At 41.3% G+C, this 21,055-nt stretch overlaps 1 protein-coding gene across 3 annotated transcripts; it reads right to left on the bottom strand.

The window, feature by feature from the left end:
- Positions 1 to 4,545: 4,545 nt before the first annotated feature.
- Positions 4,546 to 19,531, bottom strand: hmgn3 (high mobility group nucleosomal binding domain 3). Of its 3 annotated transcripts, XM_049590207.1 has the most exons (7): positions 19,299 to 19,514; positions 16,638 to 16,688; positions 16,348 to 16,377; positions 12,591 to 12,641; positions 8,768 to 8,866; positions 8,439 to 8,538; positions 4,546 to 5,350 (listed from the first exon to the last, which is right to left on the bottom strand). In XM_049590207.1, the coding sequence occupies exons 1-7, from the start codon at positions 19,311 to 19,313 to the stop codon at positions 5,343 to 5,345; spliced, it is 354 nt and encodes a 117-aa protein (XP_049446164.1). In that variant the 5' UTR covers positions 19,314 to 19,514; the 3' UTR covers positions 4,546 to 5,342. The 3 variants fall into 3 exon arrangements, with proteins under 3 accessions (XP_049446164.1, XP_049446165.1, XP_049446166.1); XM_049590208.1 differs by lacking the exon at positions 16,348 to 16,377 and having other exon boundaries at positions 19,299 to 19,531; XM_049590209.1 differs by lacking the exon at positions 8,439 to 8,538 and having other exon boundaries at positions 19,299 to 19,498.
- Between the last annotated feature and the right edge of the window lie 1,524 nt (positions 19,532 to 21,055).

Here is a 21,055-nt window from a genome sequence, read left to right as displayed (position 1 = left end):
GATATATGAACAAACCCCTCTGGAAAGACCTTCAGGATTTAGATATGGAGCCTATCCCAGCTGACACTGGGCGAGAGGCAGGGTTCACCCTGGACAGGTCACCAGACTATCACAGGGCTGACACACAGAGACAGACAACTATTCACACTCACATTCACACCTACGGACAATTTAGAGTCACCAGTTAACCTGCATGTCTTTGGACTGTGGGAGGAAGCTGGAGCACCTGGAGGAAACCCACACTGACACAGGGAGAACATGCAAACCCTGCACAGAAGGGCTCCCCCACCCTGGGGTTCATACCAGAAACCCACTTCCTGCACTTCATGCTAACCACTGGTCCACCGTGCCACCCACCACAAAACTTCCCCAGTTTATTACTTTCACCAAGACAAACTTCATTTGTATGACACATTTTCTGAAAATGTATGTATAAATATGCAAATGAGGCATTATCTGATTAAATATGTGCGTTTGCACAAGTTTCCACAACAGAAATTCAAACTAAAAGAAACACCTAGACATGTTATGGAAGCAAATCAACCCAAAATCAGGTCATGAAATAAGTATGTTTTCACTTAGGGCAGAGGTCGGCAACCTTTACTATCAGAGGAGCCATTTTGACCAAAAATAGTAATAAAAAAAAATCATCTGGAGTCACAAAACATATTTGAATCTTATAATGAATGTAACACAGCCTATCAAGTCTAAATTAGCTCATGAGTATTACTAACAGGTCTAAATGAGCATTCATTAATATGTTTTACTCTGCAGTGGGCTGTTAATGATTATTTTAAACTTTAACTTTGCAGAGTTGGCAATGAAAGCAAATGAAGCTGTCCACACACTATTGAATTCTTTCTTCTTCTCCGAGACTTTTACTTTTTATTGGATTTGGGATCATAGCTGGCCTAGCTAAGAAGATTTAAAGGAATACGCCGACGATTTAGGAGTTATGCCCTTTCTCTGTCATTTTCATATTGTGACAACATGATCGATATCTTTTTTGTGTCTGTACGTCCAGTGGCTGGGTCTCAGCGGTTACCATTGCAGCTTAGCTTAGCGAATACAATTGAAGTCTATAGGGGGTCAGTAGCCTACTCTGTAAAAGTGAACAAATAAACGTTACAGAAACCCTGAGGCTGGTATTTCTACATGTGCATTTAAAACAAACATGTTTAAACATTAATTCAAAACACGAGAGTCCTTTTTAGTTGTTTTACAGTGTGTTCACACTGGGTGCGAGGCGAATTTTTTGCGCGATAAGATTACATACAAAGTCAATGTAAAGATGCGAATAGACGCGAATTTGTGCTGGCGGCGCAAATGGCGTGATGCAAATGGCGTGATGCAAATGACGCGAATGACGTGACGCGAATGGGGCAAACGCGAAATTCGCGTCATTCGCCTCTTCGCGCAAGTTCAAAATATTGAACTTGAGCGAAATATTCGCCATGATGCTGTGTCGGGGCAGCATATCAGCGTTGAGATTTTCCTGTCGTCACCAACGTCACTGACATGCTGCTGCCGTTGTAGCAAACAACATTCATTCAGGCAACATGTGACTCGCCAGATACAGTGAATATTTATTGATTTTCACACGCAAAAAACTCACCGGAGACAGATGGATATTTATTTTGGTGCTGAAAATGGAGGACAAGCTAATAATAGCTGTTTGTGGCCACCCTGAGCTTTATGATGTTACGTCCCCAAATTATAAGCTTCGGACCAAGAAAGACCTGGCATGGAGGAAAGTGAGGAGGTTGGTCTGCCTGGTAAGTTTTGAAAATTGATTCCAACTATCGGCTGTATGTTTCTATCAACAAAGTTAGCACTAGCATTAGCCCCAGTTAGCACAACCGATGTAGCTTGCTTTCCAGCCGGCATACTTGTCTGATTTACTAGCGGTGTGAACACACTGTTACTCGCACGAATGACTCGCGTGAATGTCGCGAGTAAAAACAAATATTCCAGCGGTCAAACTCGCGTGAGTAGAGCGAGGCGAATATTTTACTCGCGCCTGGTGTGAACACACTGTTAGAAGAAGTTTGATACACGGAACTATAGTGTGTTTACGCCCTGCGCTGTGATCCGCGGAGGGATACACCGGTGAGCAGGCACAGGCACAGACGTAGCCTGTAAACAAAACTCAGTTGTTTATTTAGCCTAACGATATCTCCAGACTATAGTAGCTGCAATGGACGACTTTGAACGCGATTTTGAAGAGCTTCTTGTAGCGGACACAGATCCAGAGCCATACCTGTTTGAGCCGGAGTATACAAATGAGGAACTCCAGGTGTTGGATGCTGAGCGGGTGAGAAGAGAGGCTGAATCCTCCGAGGCAGCGGAACAGCAAGGGGCCGAGGGGAGACGGAGGTCAGGGGAGGATGCAGCTGTTGCTCATTGGTGTATCCCTCCACGCAGGGCGTAAACACACTATAGTTCCGTGTATCAGACTTCTTCTAAAATGACTAAAAAGGACTCTCGTTTTTCGAATTAATATTTAAACATGTTTGTTTTAAATGCACGTGTAGAAATACCAGCCTCAGGGTTTCTGTAACGTTTATTTGTTCACTTTTACAGAGTAGGCTACTGACCCCCTATAGACTTCAATTGTATTCGCTAAGCTAAGCCGCAATGCTAACCGCCGAGACCCAGCCACTGGACGTACAGACACAAAAAAGACATCGATCATGTTGTCTCAATATGAAAATGATAAAGGGCATAACTCCCAATCGTCGGCGTATTCCTTTAAATTTTCTTAGCTAGGCCAGCTATGATCCCAAATCCGATAAAAAGTAAAAGTCTTGGAGAAGAAGAGAGAATTTAATAGTGTGTGGACAGCCTCATTTGCTTTCATTGCCAACTCTGCAAAGTTAAAGTTTAAAATAATCATTAACAGCCCAACTCCCAAATCGTCGGAGTATTCCTTTAAACTTTAACTTTGCAGAGTTGGCAATGAAAGCAAATGAAGCGTCCACACACTATTAAATTCTCTCTTCTTCTCCAAGACTTTTACTTTTTATCATATTTGGGATCATAGCTGGCCTAGCTAGAAAGATTTAAGACTAGTCACTTGACTCGCTGTTGAGGTTTGGCAAAAATAGACGGAGAAGGAGCCAGGCCGTGGACGTTTGAAGCACATTTTAGCTGATGAAACAGTTATGCTTTTTTTAAAAAAAATTTGGTGCATATGTGCATAAGTTGTTTAGGCCTACGACAATGATAAATAAACATGTTCAAAAAATAGATGTTATTTGTCAGAGACACAGGGAGCGACTGGAGAGGGGCTCAAGAGTCTCGTGTGGCTCCAGAGCTGCAGGTTGCCTGCCCCTGACCAAGGGGGTCATGTTGTTGGGCCTGGGTATTCGAGGCTTTATCCCTGAATGTTAATGTATAGCCCTGCATCTAAATAAGCTGTATATATTTAAATAAATAAATAAGAATAGGCCTTACAATAATAATTCAAAAGAAGCCCTCAATCTAATAATGTATCATTTTGTCCCTGCATTAGAGCCCTCAAGAATATTATATCGTTTATCAAAAATCAAGTTTAGGGTCGTCTGTGTCATTCAAGCAGCACATTTTGTGTAATCAAGTACCTTTTAACATCCTTAGCCATCATTTATCTGGGAAGTAAATAAAGCATTTTAAGAGTAAATAAGATGCAAGTGCATAGAAAAGCATCAAAATAAAGCTTGGTCATAAATAAATTCCCATGGAGGATTACTCCAGACCCAAACACAGAGGTCCAGGCTAAGCACCCAATGTCCTCAAATCCTGGTGTCCCCCCCTTAAAGGTCAGCTCATCCTTGTGGACCATTTAGAAAAACACATTTTTATGTAATTGTCACTGTTGCACACATTCCTACTGCTGCTTTGTTCTGTAAAAGAGGCGTCACATTGTTGACGTGATAATGCATTTTTAAATTGCCCTTTCCAGTATTTGTGGTAGCCTTTCAGCCATCATCACTCCACACCTCCACATGTTAAAAAAAGAGAGCTCGTCCACATGATTGGTCCATGAGCATGAGTGACAATTTGTCCCTAAATGAAGAGACCGTACGGGTTTCGTCGGTCCCACCACTCCGGCAAATGCTGACCTTTCACTTCCTGACGCAGCATTTGTATTTAACACAGCCACGTGCCCCTGGCGACCTCACACACACACACACACACACACACACACACACACAAAGATATACACAGACACACAGCGCCGGCTTTGTGTTGGTTTAAAAAGTAACTCTAAACATGAACACAGTGAAAAGGAGCTCTGGAACACAAGCAGGACACACACATCATGCACACACGTGTTGCCTCACAGAGATTACCTGAGTTTTCCCAACTACAAAAAGCTGGCGCAGGTGGAGGCGTACAGTTACTGTATACTGGTGGATATAACACAAAGATAGCATTGTTGTCCCACTGAAGAAAGTATGAATGCAATGCACAATACACATAATTCTGTGCACAGTAGTTTTATACACCAGTAAGAGAAGACACACACACACACACAAAATAAGCCATACAGACACAGCTATGTGACATCAACTTTTTCTTTTATTTCAAAATATTCTCCCAACAGGATGAAACTCAAGAGAAGCCCAGAGGGTCCAAAGCCAATAGAGCCGTCTAGAACAGAAGCACCACTCATTATTGCTATGTCACTCTGCTGCAGGACAAGGCGCTCAGGAGGGGGGGGAAGAGAAAAAGGAAAGGAGGGAGGGGGGGGGGACACAGAGACCCACAAACACATTCACTCCAGCACACATACAAAAGGAGCTATGTGAAACACAGTGGTGGAGATCCTAAAAACTACCAATTTTTTTTTAAAGCTGCAGATGTTCTTCATGGCGACTATGTAGCTCTGGTAGCTCTGCATCCACAAATCCTCACCTCAACCATCAGGGGGGAAATAGGGTGCCAATAATGATGATGATCTTCCGCTGAGACTACACACACAGGCAGAGCTGGTTTAGAGATCATAACAGTCGTGTTTACGGCCCCCTTCAGGCAAGATGAAGAACATCTGCAGCCGGCAGATAAAAACACTTCATTCTGTCTTTCTGTTTCTGAGAGGAGCGATACAGAATGGAGGAGAGAGGAGAGTCGGGCGAAAACATACTGTGGGGTAAGAGGGGAGCTGAGAGGAGTGTGAACATAGAATGGGATGGGGCTGCTGGTTGTCCATCTCTACTATCACAAGTCTAAAAAAAATTCAGCATGGTACAAAAATCGTCAGTAAAAAAAGATGCTTTGCTGCCATGGAGTCAGAGGGGACGAGTCGGCGGACGCGCCCGTGTCTTTACGCCTTCTCCTCAGTCGCCTCCTCTGCTGCTTCAGTTACCTGGAGGGAAGAAGAGAGGAAGAGTTACACAACAGAGCAGGTGTTACCCATCGTTCTTACCGCAGGTAGGTTCCAATAGAGAGCTCCAGGGATGACGTGTTTCTGTGGTTAGCATCGCCCTGGTTCCCTTGTGAAAAAGCTGATGGGATTTTTCCATTGGACTTTGGACCATTGCAGAAAATAAGTGGCAAACAAATGTTTGTGATACTGACACGTTTAGTTCAGCAGATTTCTGAAGCCTAGATGCAATCGCTATAAGTAAAAAGCGAACTTTAGGGCGCATTCCCACCAGGATAGTCCAGGGGACTCGGTTCTATTGGGCGTAGAATGCCGACAAATTTCACACCTTCATTTGGTTCGGTTCACTTTCACACTGCACTTTGTAAAGCCAACTAAACGGCCTGGACAACAGCTGCTTGTTTGGGGCGGTATTGCCCGAAACGACCACAGTGCAAAAGCACAAGAAGAAAACCCAGTTCATCGATTGGCCAGGACCACAAACGGAAATCCATTCCTCCAGCCGAACACCAAATTTATGCAGTCTTGGGGTTTCTGTTTTTACTTTGGTGTTCAAACCTAATTGTTTTTGTACCTCTGCTTCTCCCACTTATCCTGTTGGCTTTGTTTTTTTTTTTCTACCCAAAAAGCACTACACTTTGGTTCGCCAGATAGTCCGTTTGCATTTCCCACTGTAGGCAAACCACACCACGGTTCACTTGCAACAGTTTTCAAGCAGACTAGGGTTCGCTCGTTTGGTCCGCATCAGACTTCAAATAAGCGTTCACACCATTCCAAACGAACCAAACCATTCGTGGAAGTGGACCAGGGTTTGTTTAAAGCTGACCAAATAGCGCCAGTGTGAATGCGTCCTTAGGCTACAAATGAACTAAATCCGGGTCGTGTGTCTGAGCGTCGCCCCACAGCTCGGTGTGATGATTTTCTGTAACTGCCTTTTTTAAGTGATCGCTGTAGGGTTCTTTTCCATAATGTTGTCAGACACTTGCAGTAACAATCTGAGCCTGTCAGTGGCAAAAACAAGCACTTTTAGTGGATGTAAACTGACAGTGCACACATGCGGCGAGTACCTACATTGCATCCCTTTTCAATCAATCAATAAATTTACTTGTCACATGAAATCATACGAACACAATTTCAGTCTTTTTCACCACTGCTGGCTGCAGGCCTCTCTCTCAATAGTGGACCAGCTGTTGCTCCCATTAAGTCACTTAGACACAACAATATAGGAAAACAGGGTCCAGGTTGAAAAATGTCAAAGTTACCCTCTTAGTATATTTCAGAAATTCTGTTAAATGTACTCAGAGAACAGTTTAGGTTGACACTTTACAGAATTTACAGAACACTCGCTGTGTTTGTGGGGCTTGCTCCAAAAAGCAGGTTTATCAAGTTGTCAGGATTACCTAACACCTTTGAATCTGTGACATGGACTTTAGTCCACTAACTGCTTGTGGCAGATAGTTTCAGTTTCATGTGCTGAGTGTTTAAGATATCCAAGGACTGAATCACCGTGACGTTGCGCTAACAACAATCACTTGCAGATAAACAACTGGAAATTGATTTGCATTGCATATAAGTGTGAAATTAGCAAATCTGTTTGTTTCTGTTGTCGTTTTCAGCTCAAACTGTAACGTTTAAAGAGATTTAGTTAGACACAGTGGTCCAATTTATCTGATGCACTTTGTTGCGTCTTTGATAAACTAAATCTACCTGCACGGAAGTTAAACGAACTGCTATGGACGGGTAACCGCTTTACCTTACACACTGACTGATTGAGGCAACAGTAGACCAGCTGTTTTAAAATGACTGTTTTTATCAATTGTGTCTGGTGGCTTGAAGATAATGGCGTCAGTGCCCTGCTGTAAAAGGCTACATGAAAGGTTAAGTGGTGACAATATCCTAAATAAAGCGATAATTTAGGCTGTTTTCAGACCTAGAGTCGTCTCCTTTGGTCTGAATCAGAGATTCATTTTGTTCCAAAGTTGTATAATTGCCTAGAGTTGGTTCGTGTTCTCACTGCAGCATTTACAAGCGGACCAGATCAAATGCCTTGTGTGAGAAAGCTGCTCTTGATTGGTCAGAAAAATCCAGGAAGTAAAACAAACGTTGAAGAAGAGTACACTTGCAAGATAAATGTGACACTTTCTAATGTCACAATGGAGGGACAACTACGCAGGTTGATTTTAGCGCTGCTCATCGTGGACTATATTGCTGTCATTGTTCATTTTAGTCAAAGCATACAGTTTGAAAACGAGGCGCGGCTCCAACTAGAAAACAATGTTTTGATGCATTGGATGTGCTGAATGTGCATATTAAGGCAGTACAGGAGGAGGTGCACATTAATAATCCTCCAGGACTGTAACATGCTCATGTTTAACCCAAACAATGTGTCATGTGACTGCAGTTGCTTCACATCCAGGTCGGAACACCTTCTCACCACAAACCAGCCGCACCAGAGTTCGTTTGTAACCGGACTGAGACCACCTCTTCAAGAAGGTCTCAGTCCGGTTGTTTTGGTGCACACCTGAGTGTAATTAATGATTAAAGTTGACTAATGTGTATGAGTATGAAATGTGCTATATGAATAAATTAGCCTTGCCTTTCATTCACCTCCCCTGCATTGGGATGTCAGGTAACATGTAACCACTCACCATAATTTCATAATCTTGTAGCGCTCACATGATTGGCTCATGCGACAGATCTCTGTTAAATTTATAAGTGAAATGCACAACTCCTATCTGCAGGAATCATGTCCTGTGTGTGTCCTCTGCCTGACCACTGGATGAGCCAGCTGTCTGTGAACACACTGAGCCAATCACACTTCACATCACAGCTGTGTGAGCGGCGACCCTTCCTGCTCATGTGTATAAAGTTGTCCTTGACCCGCTTCACTGCACACAGCAACACAAAATGCCAGACATCCTCACTTCTCCTCGTCTTCACTTTCTCTCTCTCTCTCTCTCAGACACGCCACAGCACTCCAAAGCACACTGGGTAAATGTTTGCTCAGTGAACATACAGTTACTGAATAAGTTAGTCACTCCAAAGACGGATTAGAGACACACGACCGTACCCTTAACTCTGACTGTCTCACTCTGCCCTCTCACTGACATCAAGGAGGGAGCCGTGCTTCTGATGGAGGACACACTGACAGACGGACGAGACACGTAGATCTGTGTGTGTGTGCATGTGTGTGAGCATGCATCGTGTGAGTGGAGGGAGATGTGTGTTAGTGATAGTAAGCAGTGTGGTTACAGTGGTGCAGTTAAAGTGTGTGTGTTCATGTTTATACACAAATCGACAACATAAGGGAGTAAAGATTATTTTCTTGTCTGCCTCTGACTGAAAGTTTTCCTCTTTCATCAACATGTTTTTTTTCGTTCCAATTTTCCCTCCTCGTACCTCATTGGTCTTGGTCTCTCCGTTCTGGGCGGGGCCATCATCCTTCTTACCCTTAGCACCGCCTTTCTTTGCCTTCGCCCCCTTATCGTCTGCCACCTTCTGCACAGGAGAAATGACAGAAACATACAACTAAATAAAAATTACACAATGGCACACACCAGCATACAGGACTCTTATTGTATGAAGCTTAATCAGCGATCTTTTCCGGTCTCTACCAATTGGTTATGTTCATATTTACTTCAAATACTTAAATCTATGGGCACAGTCCTACAAGCACTTACTGTATATCAGTCTGGCACTGACGTTCAAGCATGAGGGAAAACAGAACTGATCATACTATCACTGTATTACTAACATACTTAATTACAAACTCATTACTAATTTCTCCGTATTGGCAAGAGAAGAGAGAAATAAGGAACATCTTTGGAATAGAAGTTGCTTCTTCCTTTGTCATATCATACTTCGAACCCCAGACAATCTCATAACCCAGGACGAATACCTTTACTTTTGGCCACAAGCAAGAAAGCCATCACATGGAGGTGGCTACAGGTGAACCCCCCTTCAACGGACGACTGGATTGCAACTGACCGAATGCTAAGTCCCGCCCTCAGACGCGATGAGCCAATCACAGTGCGTATAGCCATTCCCATACACTGGGACATTCTCTGCCTGGACGACCATTGAAATGCATTACAGAAAGTCAGTTTTGTTCGGTTTTATGAGCTTTTTCTGAGATTTGAAGTTTAAAAATGGTCAAACGGTGTGCATGGGGTACATGCAAATCTCTAGCTAACGTTAGCTAAAGTTAGCCTAACGTTAGCTCCTAGCTGCGTTGTTCATCATGTCACCTTGTTTGCTGGGAGTTCATTAGCCTATTTTGTTCTAGTTTTGTACTTTGGTGATCGTACATCACTGTTAGCTGTTGTCCAAAGGGCTCTAGTTAAGCTAACGTTAACTTCTGGAGCTTAGCTTCATTAACTTATCTGTAATGGCAGAGATAACAAAGGTTGGCAAACGTTATGCTGAATGATTCAGTGTAAATACTGTAGCACCAAACTAACGGAGAGACACTCTTGGTAAAGATGGTAAAAAGGCCGTTATCCTTTTCTCATATTCTGAGCCAAAAACCTTAACTTCAGTGGCACTTTAACTTGTTGTCTTTGATGGTGACGGCAACCAGATGCGGTTCACAAGCGTACACTGTGACCTGTAAACTGTGGCTTGTAATTTAAGCTTTTCATCGAGCTTCTCAACAATAAAATGATGAATATATCCCTCCAATGCGTAGTTTAGGCCCTTTTGGTTACTTCTCAATGACATCTGATCGTTACGTCCCCAAAAATCATCAACTGCCTCCTGCGAAATGCCGTGTACTGTGACACCTGCCATAGTGCCGGGCACTGAATGATGATAGTTTGTCCGAGTGAGTGGAGGGGGCGTGGCTTAGCCATAGGTCAATTCATATGAAGAAAATCACCTTTTCTTTGACTGTGACTTAATCAATATAGAAAACTTTGGAAAAAATGGACCGTATACAGAAAGGAATGTAACCTATTTGCTGGTTAGTTGAAAGACCCTGTTCTGTTCCATTGTGTGGCTCCTACCAACCCCTAGTTTGTCATAAAAACTAAAAGATAACTAAACTCATTTCTGGATGCAAGTGTGAAATTCAGTGCAACGAAATACAAATGTAGGCTCACACTTAATACGTTTTGGAAGTGGACATAGCTGCTTATCTACATATAAGATTGCTGTAACAATTAATTTCATTACACACAACAAAATTCCAGAATTTTCAAAACTTTCAATGACTTTTACTAATTCCAGTTTTTTTTTCCAAGTGTGGAAAATTAGATTGTGAAATTAAATTACTTTTCCATGTTGGAATGCTAACTAGAGTATTTTGATATTATGTTATAGCAATTCTTCTGTTTTTTTTTTGTTTGTTTGTTTTTTTACATTTTTATTTGTTTGCCCAAAAAATCCTGCGAGCACTTTTACATTTTTATTCACTCAGATTCCATGTCTTTGCTCAGATTGCACAAATAGTAGTGCTATGATGTTGGATATTACAGCGACTATGATAAATTCAAATAAAGTTCCCACTGTTGTGACTGCATAGAAAAGGAAACTCTTCATTTTGAATATTGATTAACCTTTAGACTCACTGCATTATATTATATGAGCAATCCCTGAGGGAGCTCTGGATAAGGAAAGCTTTACTTGCTTCAAATCCTTTCACTGGTGGCAAAAAAATGATATCCTTATCTTGGCTCAAACCGCTGCCACCCACACTACACCAGTGGCAGGTTAATGAAAGTGTACACAGTGGAAAAAATAACGACACAACTCGATTTAAAGACAGACGAGCTTTAAATATATGGGCTCCTATGATTACCTTTAAGATCACCAAAGTGTACTGATTTAATTGTGAACTTGACCAAAACTGACATATTTACTGCTTTAAATATATTTTTACTTTTACTTATTTATTTATTTTTTGGATAATCCTCTCTATGTAGATGTGCACGCTGCCATGATTTATAATTTTAATGTTCGTTTGCCGAACTGTGAAGAGTTAATTCGTTTTCTGTCTCCTAACAAAGTAGCAATGTATAATTCAAATGTAGATAAACATTTTGTTAAAAAAAAAAAACGTAATTTTTTTTATGCCTATGGTGGTGTGTTCGTTAAAGTATGACAGTTTTCCTACAATTAGACAATTAAAAATTGCAATATATCACAGTATAATGAATCGTACCCCTGTATCGTTATACGTATCTTATCACCCAATTCTAGACTTAACTATCAAGTGAATCTGGTGAAAATAATTTCAAATCAGATTTTAACGTTCCAACATTGTCATGGTATCACAGTATAATTATAGCTATGAGTTACAATGACCCTTAAAGGTTTTGTACTATAATTGAAACTTGAAACCATTTTATTAATGGACATTTCTGTAAAAAGTCTCCCTTTTGAAAATAACTAAAAGATGAGAAACTGGTATATCGCTGCAACCCTAGTTCCCAAGTATGCAATTTATTTCTTCATTTTCCCTCTGCAAAATTACAGTGTTCAACATACTCCTCTCACAACAGAAAGGGAGCAGAAAAATGTTGATTATGCTGCAGATCATGTAAAGAGGACAGAGCGTCTGCTGTCAGGGCCTCGAGGCTCTGGAACAGTCTGCCTGAGGAAAACAGGTCGGCCAAGTCGGTGATTTCTTTTAAATCCCTTCTAAAACACACTTGAATTTATTCATTAGAGTTTTAAGTTCGTTTAAACTGTCTTTTATTTCCTCGGTTTTTATGCACTAACGTGTTTTTATCAGTTCTTTTTAAAGTTGTTGTTTTCATGTCTTGTCTGTTTTAATTATTGAAATGTAAAGCACTTTGTTACTCTGTTTTGAAAAGTGCATCATAAATAAAGATTATTATGAGTGTTAAAGTTCCTCAAGGTAATGAAAATAAATGCAATGAAAAAATAAGAGTTAAAACTAGAGAATATTTTTGCTGCAAATTATAATTTTATAATATTTTACTAGCATTTCAATATTCAAAATAAATACAGATAAATTCCTGGATTTTTTCTGGAGATGAAATAATGGACCTTGGATACTGTAGGTGTAGCTGTGTGTGTGTGTGTGTGTGTGTGTGTGTGTGTGTGTGTGTGTTACTGTGTTTTTCACATCCAGCGGCCTTGGTCACGTACATAGGGCCAATCGAGTGCCTCAGAGTGTTGCAAATTTATGGGGATATAAATAAATCATAGTAGGCGTAGTGTGTGTGTGTGTGTGTGTGTGTGTGTGTGTGTACTTTACCTTGACGATGGCCTTCTTGGGCTTGGCCTCGGGCTTGGGTGGAGCAGGTTTCTGCAAATTAAGCAACAGTCAGTTAGGACTGACCACCTGCACAATGCGTCGTTTCTGGGAAAAATATTAGTTTATCTGTGGTTCCCTCTGCTCTCTGCACTCACTCGCAGCACCGTCTCTGCACTAGAAAATTCACCAGGACTAACACAGAGCACATGGAGGCTGCTCCCACTGTGGATATTAATAATAATCAAGTACTTGCACCGTTTGTCCTGAGTAATGGGATCTGACAATACCCGTGTGCTAAGTCGTTTCAAATATCTGCCTCTTCTCAAAGTGAACTGACCTCAGACCACTGTACAATGACTATATCAGATGGGAGTTCAAATTCTGGCCACTCGGTGTGAGAAACTTTGCTGCAGAGCTTTTCCAGGCCGCTGAGTGTGGACCGCGTTACCCTGAAGCCACGAGCTACAGTAACACTGCTGTGACAAAATTAAATCATGTGATTCTTTCCCAGAATATCTCTGCTTTTCTTTAGAGATTGCCAATGCTCTGCACATGAGACGATAAATGAAAGGCATATTTTCTTCTTATGCTGGGGGAAGTGGGGCCTGACATTTACAGGGGAATTACCTACACCTTAGAAGAATTTGGAAAACACAAGAAAGACTATGCTTTTTGCCCTGAAGTCCAAATACTGGCCAATAAACAACATAGCACTGCTGGTTTGCAGCGTTAAAAAAAAATCCTGTTTCATTAAATAAGCTGATTCTGAAGGTGTTCAAAGATAAGGAAACATCAGATTAGGAAACATGCAAACATTTAAAACAGCATGTTTACACAGTCACATCAAAAGCTTAAAGGAGGAGTCTGACAATTTGGGAAATATGCTTTATCTTCTTCCTTTTACTGCTCTAATGTTTGTCTGTTAAACATAAAGAGCCAAGAGACTGCTGAGCTTAGTTTAGCACAAAAACTGATAACAGCTCATCGACTTCCTGGAGACTCCACAGGTGGCCTGGCAAAGACTCATGGTGCGTTCCATGTGCAGTGACAATGTCTGATATTCCAGCTGGAAATTTCATCCAGAACATCCCTAAAGCTGGATGTCCAACTTGGAAAGTTAGGACCCTAAAGGAACCTAAAATCCAAGATGGCTGCCCCATGTATCAACAGCAGTGACAGCTATTGTTCATTAGCACTCTGTCTTATCTGGGTCTCATCTAAACGGTTGTACAGTTCCGTCCAACTTTTATCTGCGGACATGTTGCTACAGTGTCTGTATGTGCAAATACAGTGCGATGCATTGTTATAAAATGGTTTTGCTAACAAAGGCTAACCTGGCTATTGCTAACAACATCTTTGGTTTTCTGACTTGTTGAACTGGAATGCAGTAAACTCAGGTGTGACATCAGTCCCAGGTAAAATGGAATGCAGCGATAGTCCGGCACATAAGTATAAAATATAAAGCCGATTTGTATTTTTACGTTTAGATTTTTGCACAGATTAAACAAACAAAATATAACTGGTGTTTTCAGTCTTTGTGCTAAGCTAAGTTAACTGGCTGCTAGCTGGTAGCATCACATCCATGGATGTATTAAAAGACCCGCATAAAGCGCTGGAGCCAGGACCCTGTTCATTTTTTAACCAAAAAAGCTCTAATTCCGCGGTTAAATCACCCGGATGATCGATGCCACATCGTTGGGCCCGCAGAGCAGGCGCACTAGAGACTTCCATTGGCCGAGCCATCTACTTCTAGTTTACAATCTGCTAACATGAATAGGGATAAAAGATTTAATCTTGTGGCTCTGCTAGACTTTTCAAATGTTATCAGATGAATCATTTCATCGGGGCTCTGATACTCAATAAAATGTATCCAATGATTTACAAATGTCTCTTTCCAATGTAAGTCTATGGGAAAAAGTCTTTTTGGGGAACTGCTACAGCCTGGGTCTTTTAACAGGGGTCCAGGACCCCTGGAGGTCCTCAGTGTTACTGCAGGTGGGCCGTAAAATTATTAATTCATTCATTTACAGCACACAACATTAACATGTCTTTTTGGGTCCAATGGCATCACGTGACAAACTCAGGAGTTGTACTGACTTGCTCATCTAAGTCTCTGTAAGTATGATAATATGCATATTTCCCAAAGGGTCAGACCATTCCTTTAAAGGAGCTCTATAGGGCTAAACAATGTGAAGGTACGTCACACCCTGTGGGAAGGGGGCGCCATCTTGTGAGGTAAATGCCCTGTTATCTCTACTGCCAAAGTGTCTGCACTTGGTCCAAAAATGAGGTAGTTTACTAAGTCTGGGGTGTGAGTGTCTGCAATCCAGCCTTGGACTGCCAAGTCAAATGGATCTCGGTTGTTTATCGGGATCTGTCCAAATACTGCTGCCGCTTGAGCACAGTAGCATGCACAGGTAACACAGCTCAGTCCTCACAAGATGGCGTCCCCGTCCAAAGGATTTAACACAGCTAAAGGTCAACTTCACATTCTCTTTATAATATTCAGAGCACATCTGTGATCCAGAGATTGTCTGCACACGGCTCTCAACATGGAGGTGGCTGAGCTAGCACCTAGCATCTAATGGTGCGTACAGTGCAAACACTGCTAACCAGAGCTAATGGTGGTGACCAGAGGGCCGGTGCTACGCTTCCATGATGATTCCATGAGTGGTTAAGATTAGCTGGTCAGTGGGACACACACACAGGGACGTACATGCACTTACATGCATGCAGGGCCGTCTATGATAACAAAAAACAGAGAAGCTCGGCTTACAGCACAGGACGCCTTTACTTCACTACATCTTTAAGCCCAGTTCAGACCAATGATTTGCCACGAGATGAAACTGTTTTAGAACACTGGTCTGAGGTCGACTCAAGCCTGCTGATGGTGACACCTGTAACTCAGCACATCACCTGTTTCAAAAGCCAATCAGCTTGTAGTGGAGTCCACTGGTCAAGTCAAAATAACCGTGGACAGCGTGTCTGCTTGCTGGGGCAGGTGCCTGAGATGACACACCATCTCATCTAGTTGCATTGTGTGAACCGGCAGGTTGTTAGAACGTTGCATCGCAAGTAGTTGCACGTTTCAACTTCTCTCGTCACTAATGGTCTGAACTGGGCTTTACATAGCAAGTAGTTGTTTGCTGCTGTATTAATGCTCTGAATATCTTATAGAGCTCCTTTAAAGTGCACATGCAAATGTACAAATACAAGCAAAGACTCAACGTGGATGGGTTCAACATGCAGAGTAAGACACAGATAAAAAGACATGGTCTGTTTGGCAGGGCTGCATGAAAATAATATTATTATGGTAACTATCCATACTCATTAGTTTTACAAGGGTTTAGGGAACAATTGGAGCATTTTCAATACAAACTGGACATTTTCCATGAAGTTTTGATTAAAGTTGAGAAGTAATTAAGAAGAAAATGCTTCATTTTTACTGATGGAACAATTTTCTACACTTGTTTTGTTGCATCATGCAGCCTTACACATCAACAAGGCGTTGCAACAGACCACAGTGAAACAGGACAAAGACAACAGAGAAAAGACACCAAGCCAGACACAATCCTCAGGGAGCATGTTTATGGAATCTGTAAATTGCCGTGATCAGATCCATAAACTGTGTGAGGACTTTACTCCGAGCCTTGGATACATGACACTTACTACCCCACCAGATGTTGAGGAGGAGGCGGGAGGAGGAAGGAGAAGACAGTGACAGAGGTGAAGACAGGGAGGGGAGAGCGAAACTTACCGCTGACAATCTCTCTGACCTTCTGGTGGGCTGCCGGAGCAAAAGGATGATCAATGAGAGAGAAAGACAGTGACAGACAGAGAGAGAGACAGAGAGATATCAGTTGTACCTTTGCGGGCTGCTCTTAAGCGCTCGGTGACTGCTACAAGTGTCCTAATCATTAACCTGTCATGTGTCTATTCTGACTCACTCTCACACACACTCTCTTTCTTAGCACGAAAAAAAGCACAGCATACAAACACACGTCTGCACGCCCACACACAGCACACAAACACACCCGAAACATTTACCTCTTGCTTTGTGACTTTGGAGGCCTCCTTGCCCTCAGGACCCTCTGGAGACTGTAGGAAATGCAACAAGGTATGGAGAGAATGTTAACAGGGCAGGTGTGAGCTCACACAGCGTACAACCCCTCTGAGGTAAATGTTGTGATTCAAAATGTAGTTTCTGGTTGTTTCTCATCTACCATGATCAATTTTAATTTGTAAAAAATTAGATGTGGTTCAGTCTGTTCAGATGTGTGCGTGTAGCTTAACCTCTCTGTGTGTTATATAGGGAGCCAGGTTAGCTATACATACAAATAATGCAAATCATTGATGGCTCTGGGGAAAAGGTCAGAAGGTCACAAACTGACATTCAAAGTGCTGGAGCCTCCTCTCTCTCAGTCAGGAAACTCCTTATCTCTTTACACAAAATTCAGCTCACTAATAATGACATGATAACTATGTTACTGCTGCACAATTCATTTTAAAAAATTCGAAGTGCAATATTTAGATTGTAAGAGCTACAATTTTTTGATGAAGTTAAAATATGTCACAACATAATATTATACATGAAGCACTGTGGCACTACAGAGATGCCCCAACCTTAAAATAATATTCCAGTCATAAGGGAGCATGCTTGTTTTTTTTACAGACCCCGGTAAAAATCTTTTTTTAATTAGTGAAAATGAAATGCAAAAATTACCACTCTAACTACAATTGGGACTCATATCACAATATATCAAAATAATCGCAATATGATTTTTTTTTTTTTTTTTTTTTGCAGCCCTAAAATGTGTACCTGGAGCTGGAACAGAAAATGAATCTGCAAATATTTATTTAATATTATATTCTATAAATTGTTTTCAATTCAGACTGTATTAAGAACACAACTCATGAGAGTCCATAGTGCAATAAAAATGCTACAAAATAAAGTAAAATGAAATAAAAAATGAAAAAATAAATTGAAGCAAAACAAAATAAAATTGAATTAAATTAAAGAGAAAATAAATATAAAAGAAATCCACAAGAGATTCCACAATTATCATATATCTACATACCCATAATTTGTCATTGTATTAGCAAACATGCCAATAATTCACTGGCAACACTTTCTCTTTTGTCAATATTTGTTGGAGTTCTTGGTATTTTATGAAAGTATTTTTAAAATTTGGGGTTGGGACTGCATGGTCGAACCTCAAAATAAAAATAATAATAAAAATAAAAATATATAAATAAAATAAAAATGAAAAAGACAGCGGCTTGGGCTTTGGGAAAATATTTTGCTATTTTCTCACATGTTATAAACTATAATAAATTAATCAATTAATTGAGAAATTAATTTGCAGATGAATGAATAATGAAAATAATCCTACATCCTTCTGCATAATAAAATCGTACAAACACAAACAACATAGCAACTTCTTCCCCCACTGATTCACAAATATACAGCCATGTAGACTATTTTAATAAAATATTAAGGATTATTATAATACGTATAATGTAAATAATTGTCAGAATCATAAGGGTCTTAAATTTAATTATTTAATCAGATTTTTTTTTTTGTGATTTTCTTAAAATATTAGAAACTGTAATGCTTCACATAATTAACCCCAAATTTTAATCTTAATTTTTAATCATATTTTAGATTAATATTTGTACCAGATACAATTTCACATGATCTGATAATGATTTCTCTGAGGACTTCCATCTTAATGAAGGCATCTTGCTGACATGCCAAGCTCTAAGCTCCCAAAAGAATAAAGCAGTGTAAACATGGTTATTGACAAACAACACACCGTGAGGGCTGCCAGCCTCCATGCACATCACCCTATCATGAGCACACTCAGGCTGCAGGCAGGTGAGGACAGTGTAGGCTACAGGAGAGAGCCCACCCCCACCGTGGAGAAAAAAATGTGTTGGTTAAGCCTGCAGGTTGGCAATCGCATCATTTGCATGTGGGCGACCTCCGCCCCTAGAGGCCCCCCATTCTCTGTCCTCACAGGCGAATCTGCGCAGACAATGGCAGTTTTTAGATGGCAGAAAAGCCAATTTCCATGTATGCGCTGCTACAATGCTCCGGAGCTCGTCGTGCAATGCTGTTTAGATAGTGTCACGGCCCCTTTTAACACAGCGCCAATTGTCCCTGATCCCTTCTTTCTTTATTCCTTTCTCTCCATCTGGATGTGGGCTTGCTCAATCGGCTCGGCGCCTACCATCCATCCCCATCGGAGAACCAAAATGACACACAGAGGTGATGCTTTTTAATTCTACTGTTTGAATTCACATAATTAAAAATCAATATATGAAACGCGCCTACAGGAATTATCACCACGCACGTCTCCTACGGGATTTACGCATCCATCCATCCGGCGGCTCCATCTGACATTCACCAGTGCGCACAGTGGACAGGGAAGTGGCACATAAAACGACCACAAGAACGGCCATTGAGATGAACGCAGCAACATTTACAGCGCAAAGACAAGCAGTATCATCATGAAATAATCGATATGCGCGCAAAGACGCGTCAAATCCACCTGAAAGGCGGCGGGCGAGAAGACGCTTCCTCAAACTTTGGCATCGTCTCACCTGCCTCGACGTCGCCACAGAAATCGCGCACCGCTATTTTCCTCAAATGCAAGAGCAGAAAAACTACAGTGAAGTGAGCTGCACGGCACACACGACACTCACCTTTCTCTTCGGCATTTTTACGCGTGAATTATTCTCCACCAAGCACGGGAAAAAAATTAAGGTCAAACCCGAAGGTCCAGTAGAGGCGAATTTGAACTACCTCGAAATACAGGATCAATATCTAAGCACCTTCGATAATATGTTGATTATATGCACTCCCCAAAACTCTATACCTCCCACGGCCATTGGATGGTGGAGTCAAAATCCTCTCCTGTGCTGACTCCCGATTGGCTCGTCGCGTCTCTATGTAAATAAGAAGCTCGCGGACAGTGGCCGAGATTTAGCCGAGCGCGCTTTTGATTGGCTACGCGCTCTTTGTGCGCAGATCCCACCAGACGGCGACGGCTGAGAGGGAAAGTGGAGACAGGCCAATGAAAGCGGGGCCGACTCTCGGTGGATCTGGGTAATGTAGGATGAGAGAAAGAGAGAATGTTGGAAATGAAACACAAAGGACCAGAAAAAAAAAACGGGCACAATGGCACAATGTCGGCCATAGAGGAGCTCCAGAAAATCTGGCGGGCATTGTGTCTTGTAGGGTTTCCACTGCTGTAAAGGACCAGAGTAATCATACACCACATTTCTGCACATCACTGTGGAGGCACCAGTCCCTGCAGGAACACGATACTGTAAAACAGTACAATGAATAAGGTCACTAAATATTAGAGAGATTTATTTCATGATAAGGACACTTTTTATTTACATGGGAATTTAAAACACAAGACAGGTGTACAAATAGGTTGAAAACCAAATTGTGCCCAGGTGCATTTCATGTGCAGTGGTGCTTTATTTGTATTGGTGTCTAGAATTATCAAGCAGAAGCAGAATATCATTAATAACTAAAAAATAACACCGTAAAAAGAGCGAAAGCTTGTATGCATATATCGTATTAAGATGTATGTTGTGTGTTTTGGTACATGTGATTATCAGCCCCCACATAATTAACACATTTAAAGTCTTAAATTGTGGCAAGGAATGTTCTTATAAGGATTTTACAAATTATATTTTCAAAACAGAGAAATAAGTTGTGTCTTTGAATCTGACTCTCAGTATCCTGGTATCTACACGACAGTTCAATGTTTTTCTCTCACCTCTGGTATCTGCTGATACCGAATAACAAAGACAAAGAAACCACATTTAATGTGGATCAGTCACAACATGGCAGACTCTCAATCCACCTATTAAGGTCTACTGGATCCATGCATCTGAGACAGTAATTATAATATATATTGGAGGGGTACACATAATCGAATATGCTCAAATGTTCCCCCCAAAATATCATAAATGGTTGTATGCCTCTGTGCACCAGCCAAGTTTCTCTTACAGTTTACATCCATGTCTGTGAAAACATGGATGCTTCACACACACCTTCATCTCAGCAGCACAGAGGATCTGTACAATCAGCAGTTTCAAGGTGGACACCCAAGATTAGGAGTCACCAATTCAGTATCTGACCAAATGTCTGTTCCTGAGATACGATGCTGAGTAATGGCCAGAAAAGTGTTTTATGCAGAACATGATGATGTCACAGTGAAGTTGGCCTTTGACCTTTTCAAAAAAAGGTGTCATCACTTCATTACTTTCGCCCCTATCAGACATTTGTTTGAAATGTTGTCATAATTAGCATATGAATTCGAGTTGTGGCCAAAAACATATTTTGTGAGGTCAAAATTCTGATCAGTTTATTCTTCAGTTCAAGTGGACATTTGTGTTAAATTTAAGGAAACTCCCTTCAGGTGTTCTTCATATATTGTGTTCAC

The sequence above is a fragment of the Epinephelus fuscoguttatus genome, linkage group LG11 (genome assembly GCF_011397635.1).
Source record: "Epinephelus fuscoguttatus linkage group LG11, E.fuscoguttatus.final_Chr_v1".
Taxonomy (NCBI): Eukaryota; Metazoa; Chordata; class Actinopteri; order Perciformes; family Serranidae; genus Epinephelus; species Epinephelus fuscoguttatus.
Note: the sequence above shows the minus strand (reverse complement) of the source record. Positions and strands in the feature narration are given on the sequence as shown.

Coding starts and splice junctions, on each gene's coding strand:
- hmgn3 (XM_049590207.1), bottom strand. Junction 16,378..16,637: donor CCAAAGTCACAAAGCAAGAG/GTAAATGTTTCG, acceptor TTGCTCCGGCAG/CCCACCAGAAGGTCAGAGAG. Junction 8,539..8,767: donor GAGAGACCAAGACCAATGAG/GTACGAGGAGGG, acceptor ACACACACACAG/ATCTACGTGTCTCGTCCGTC.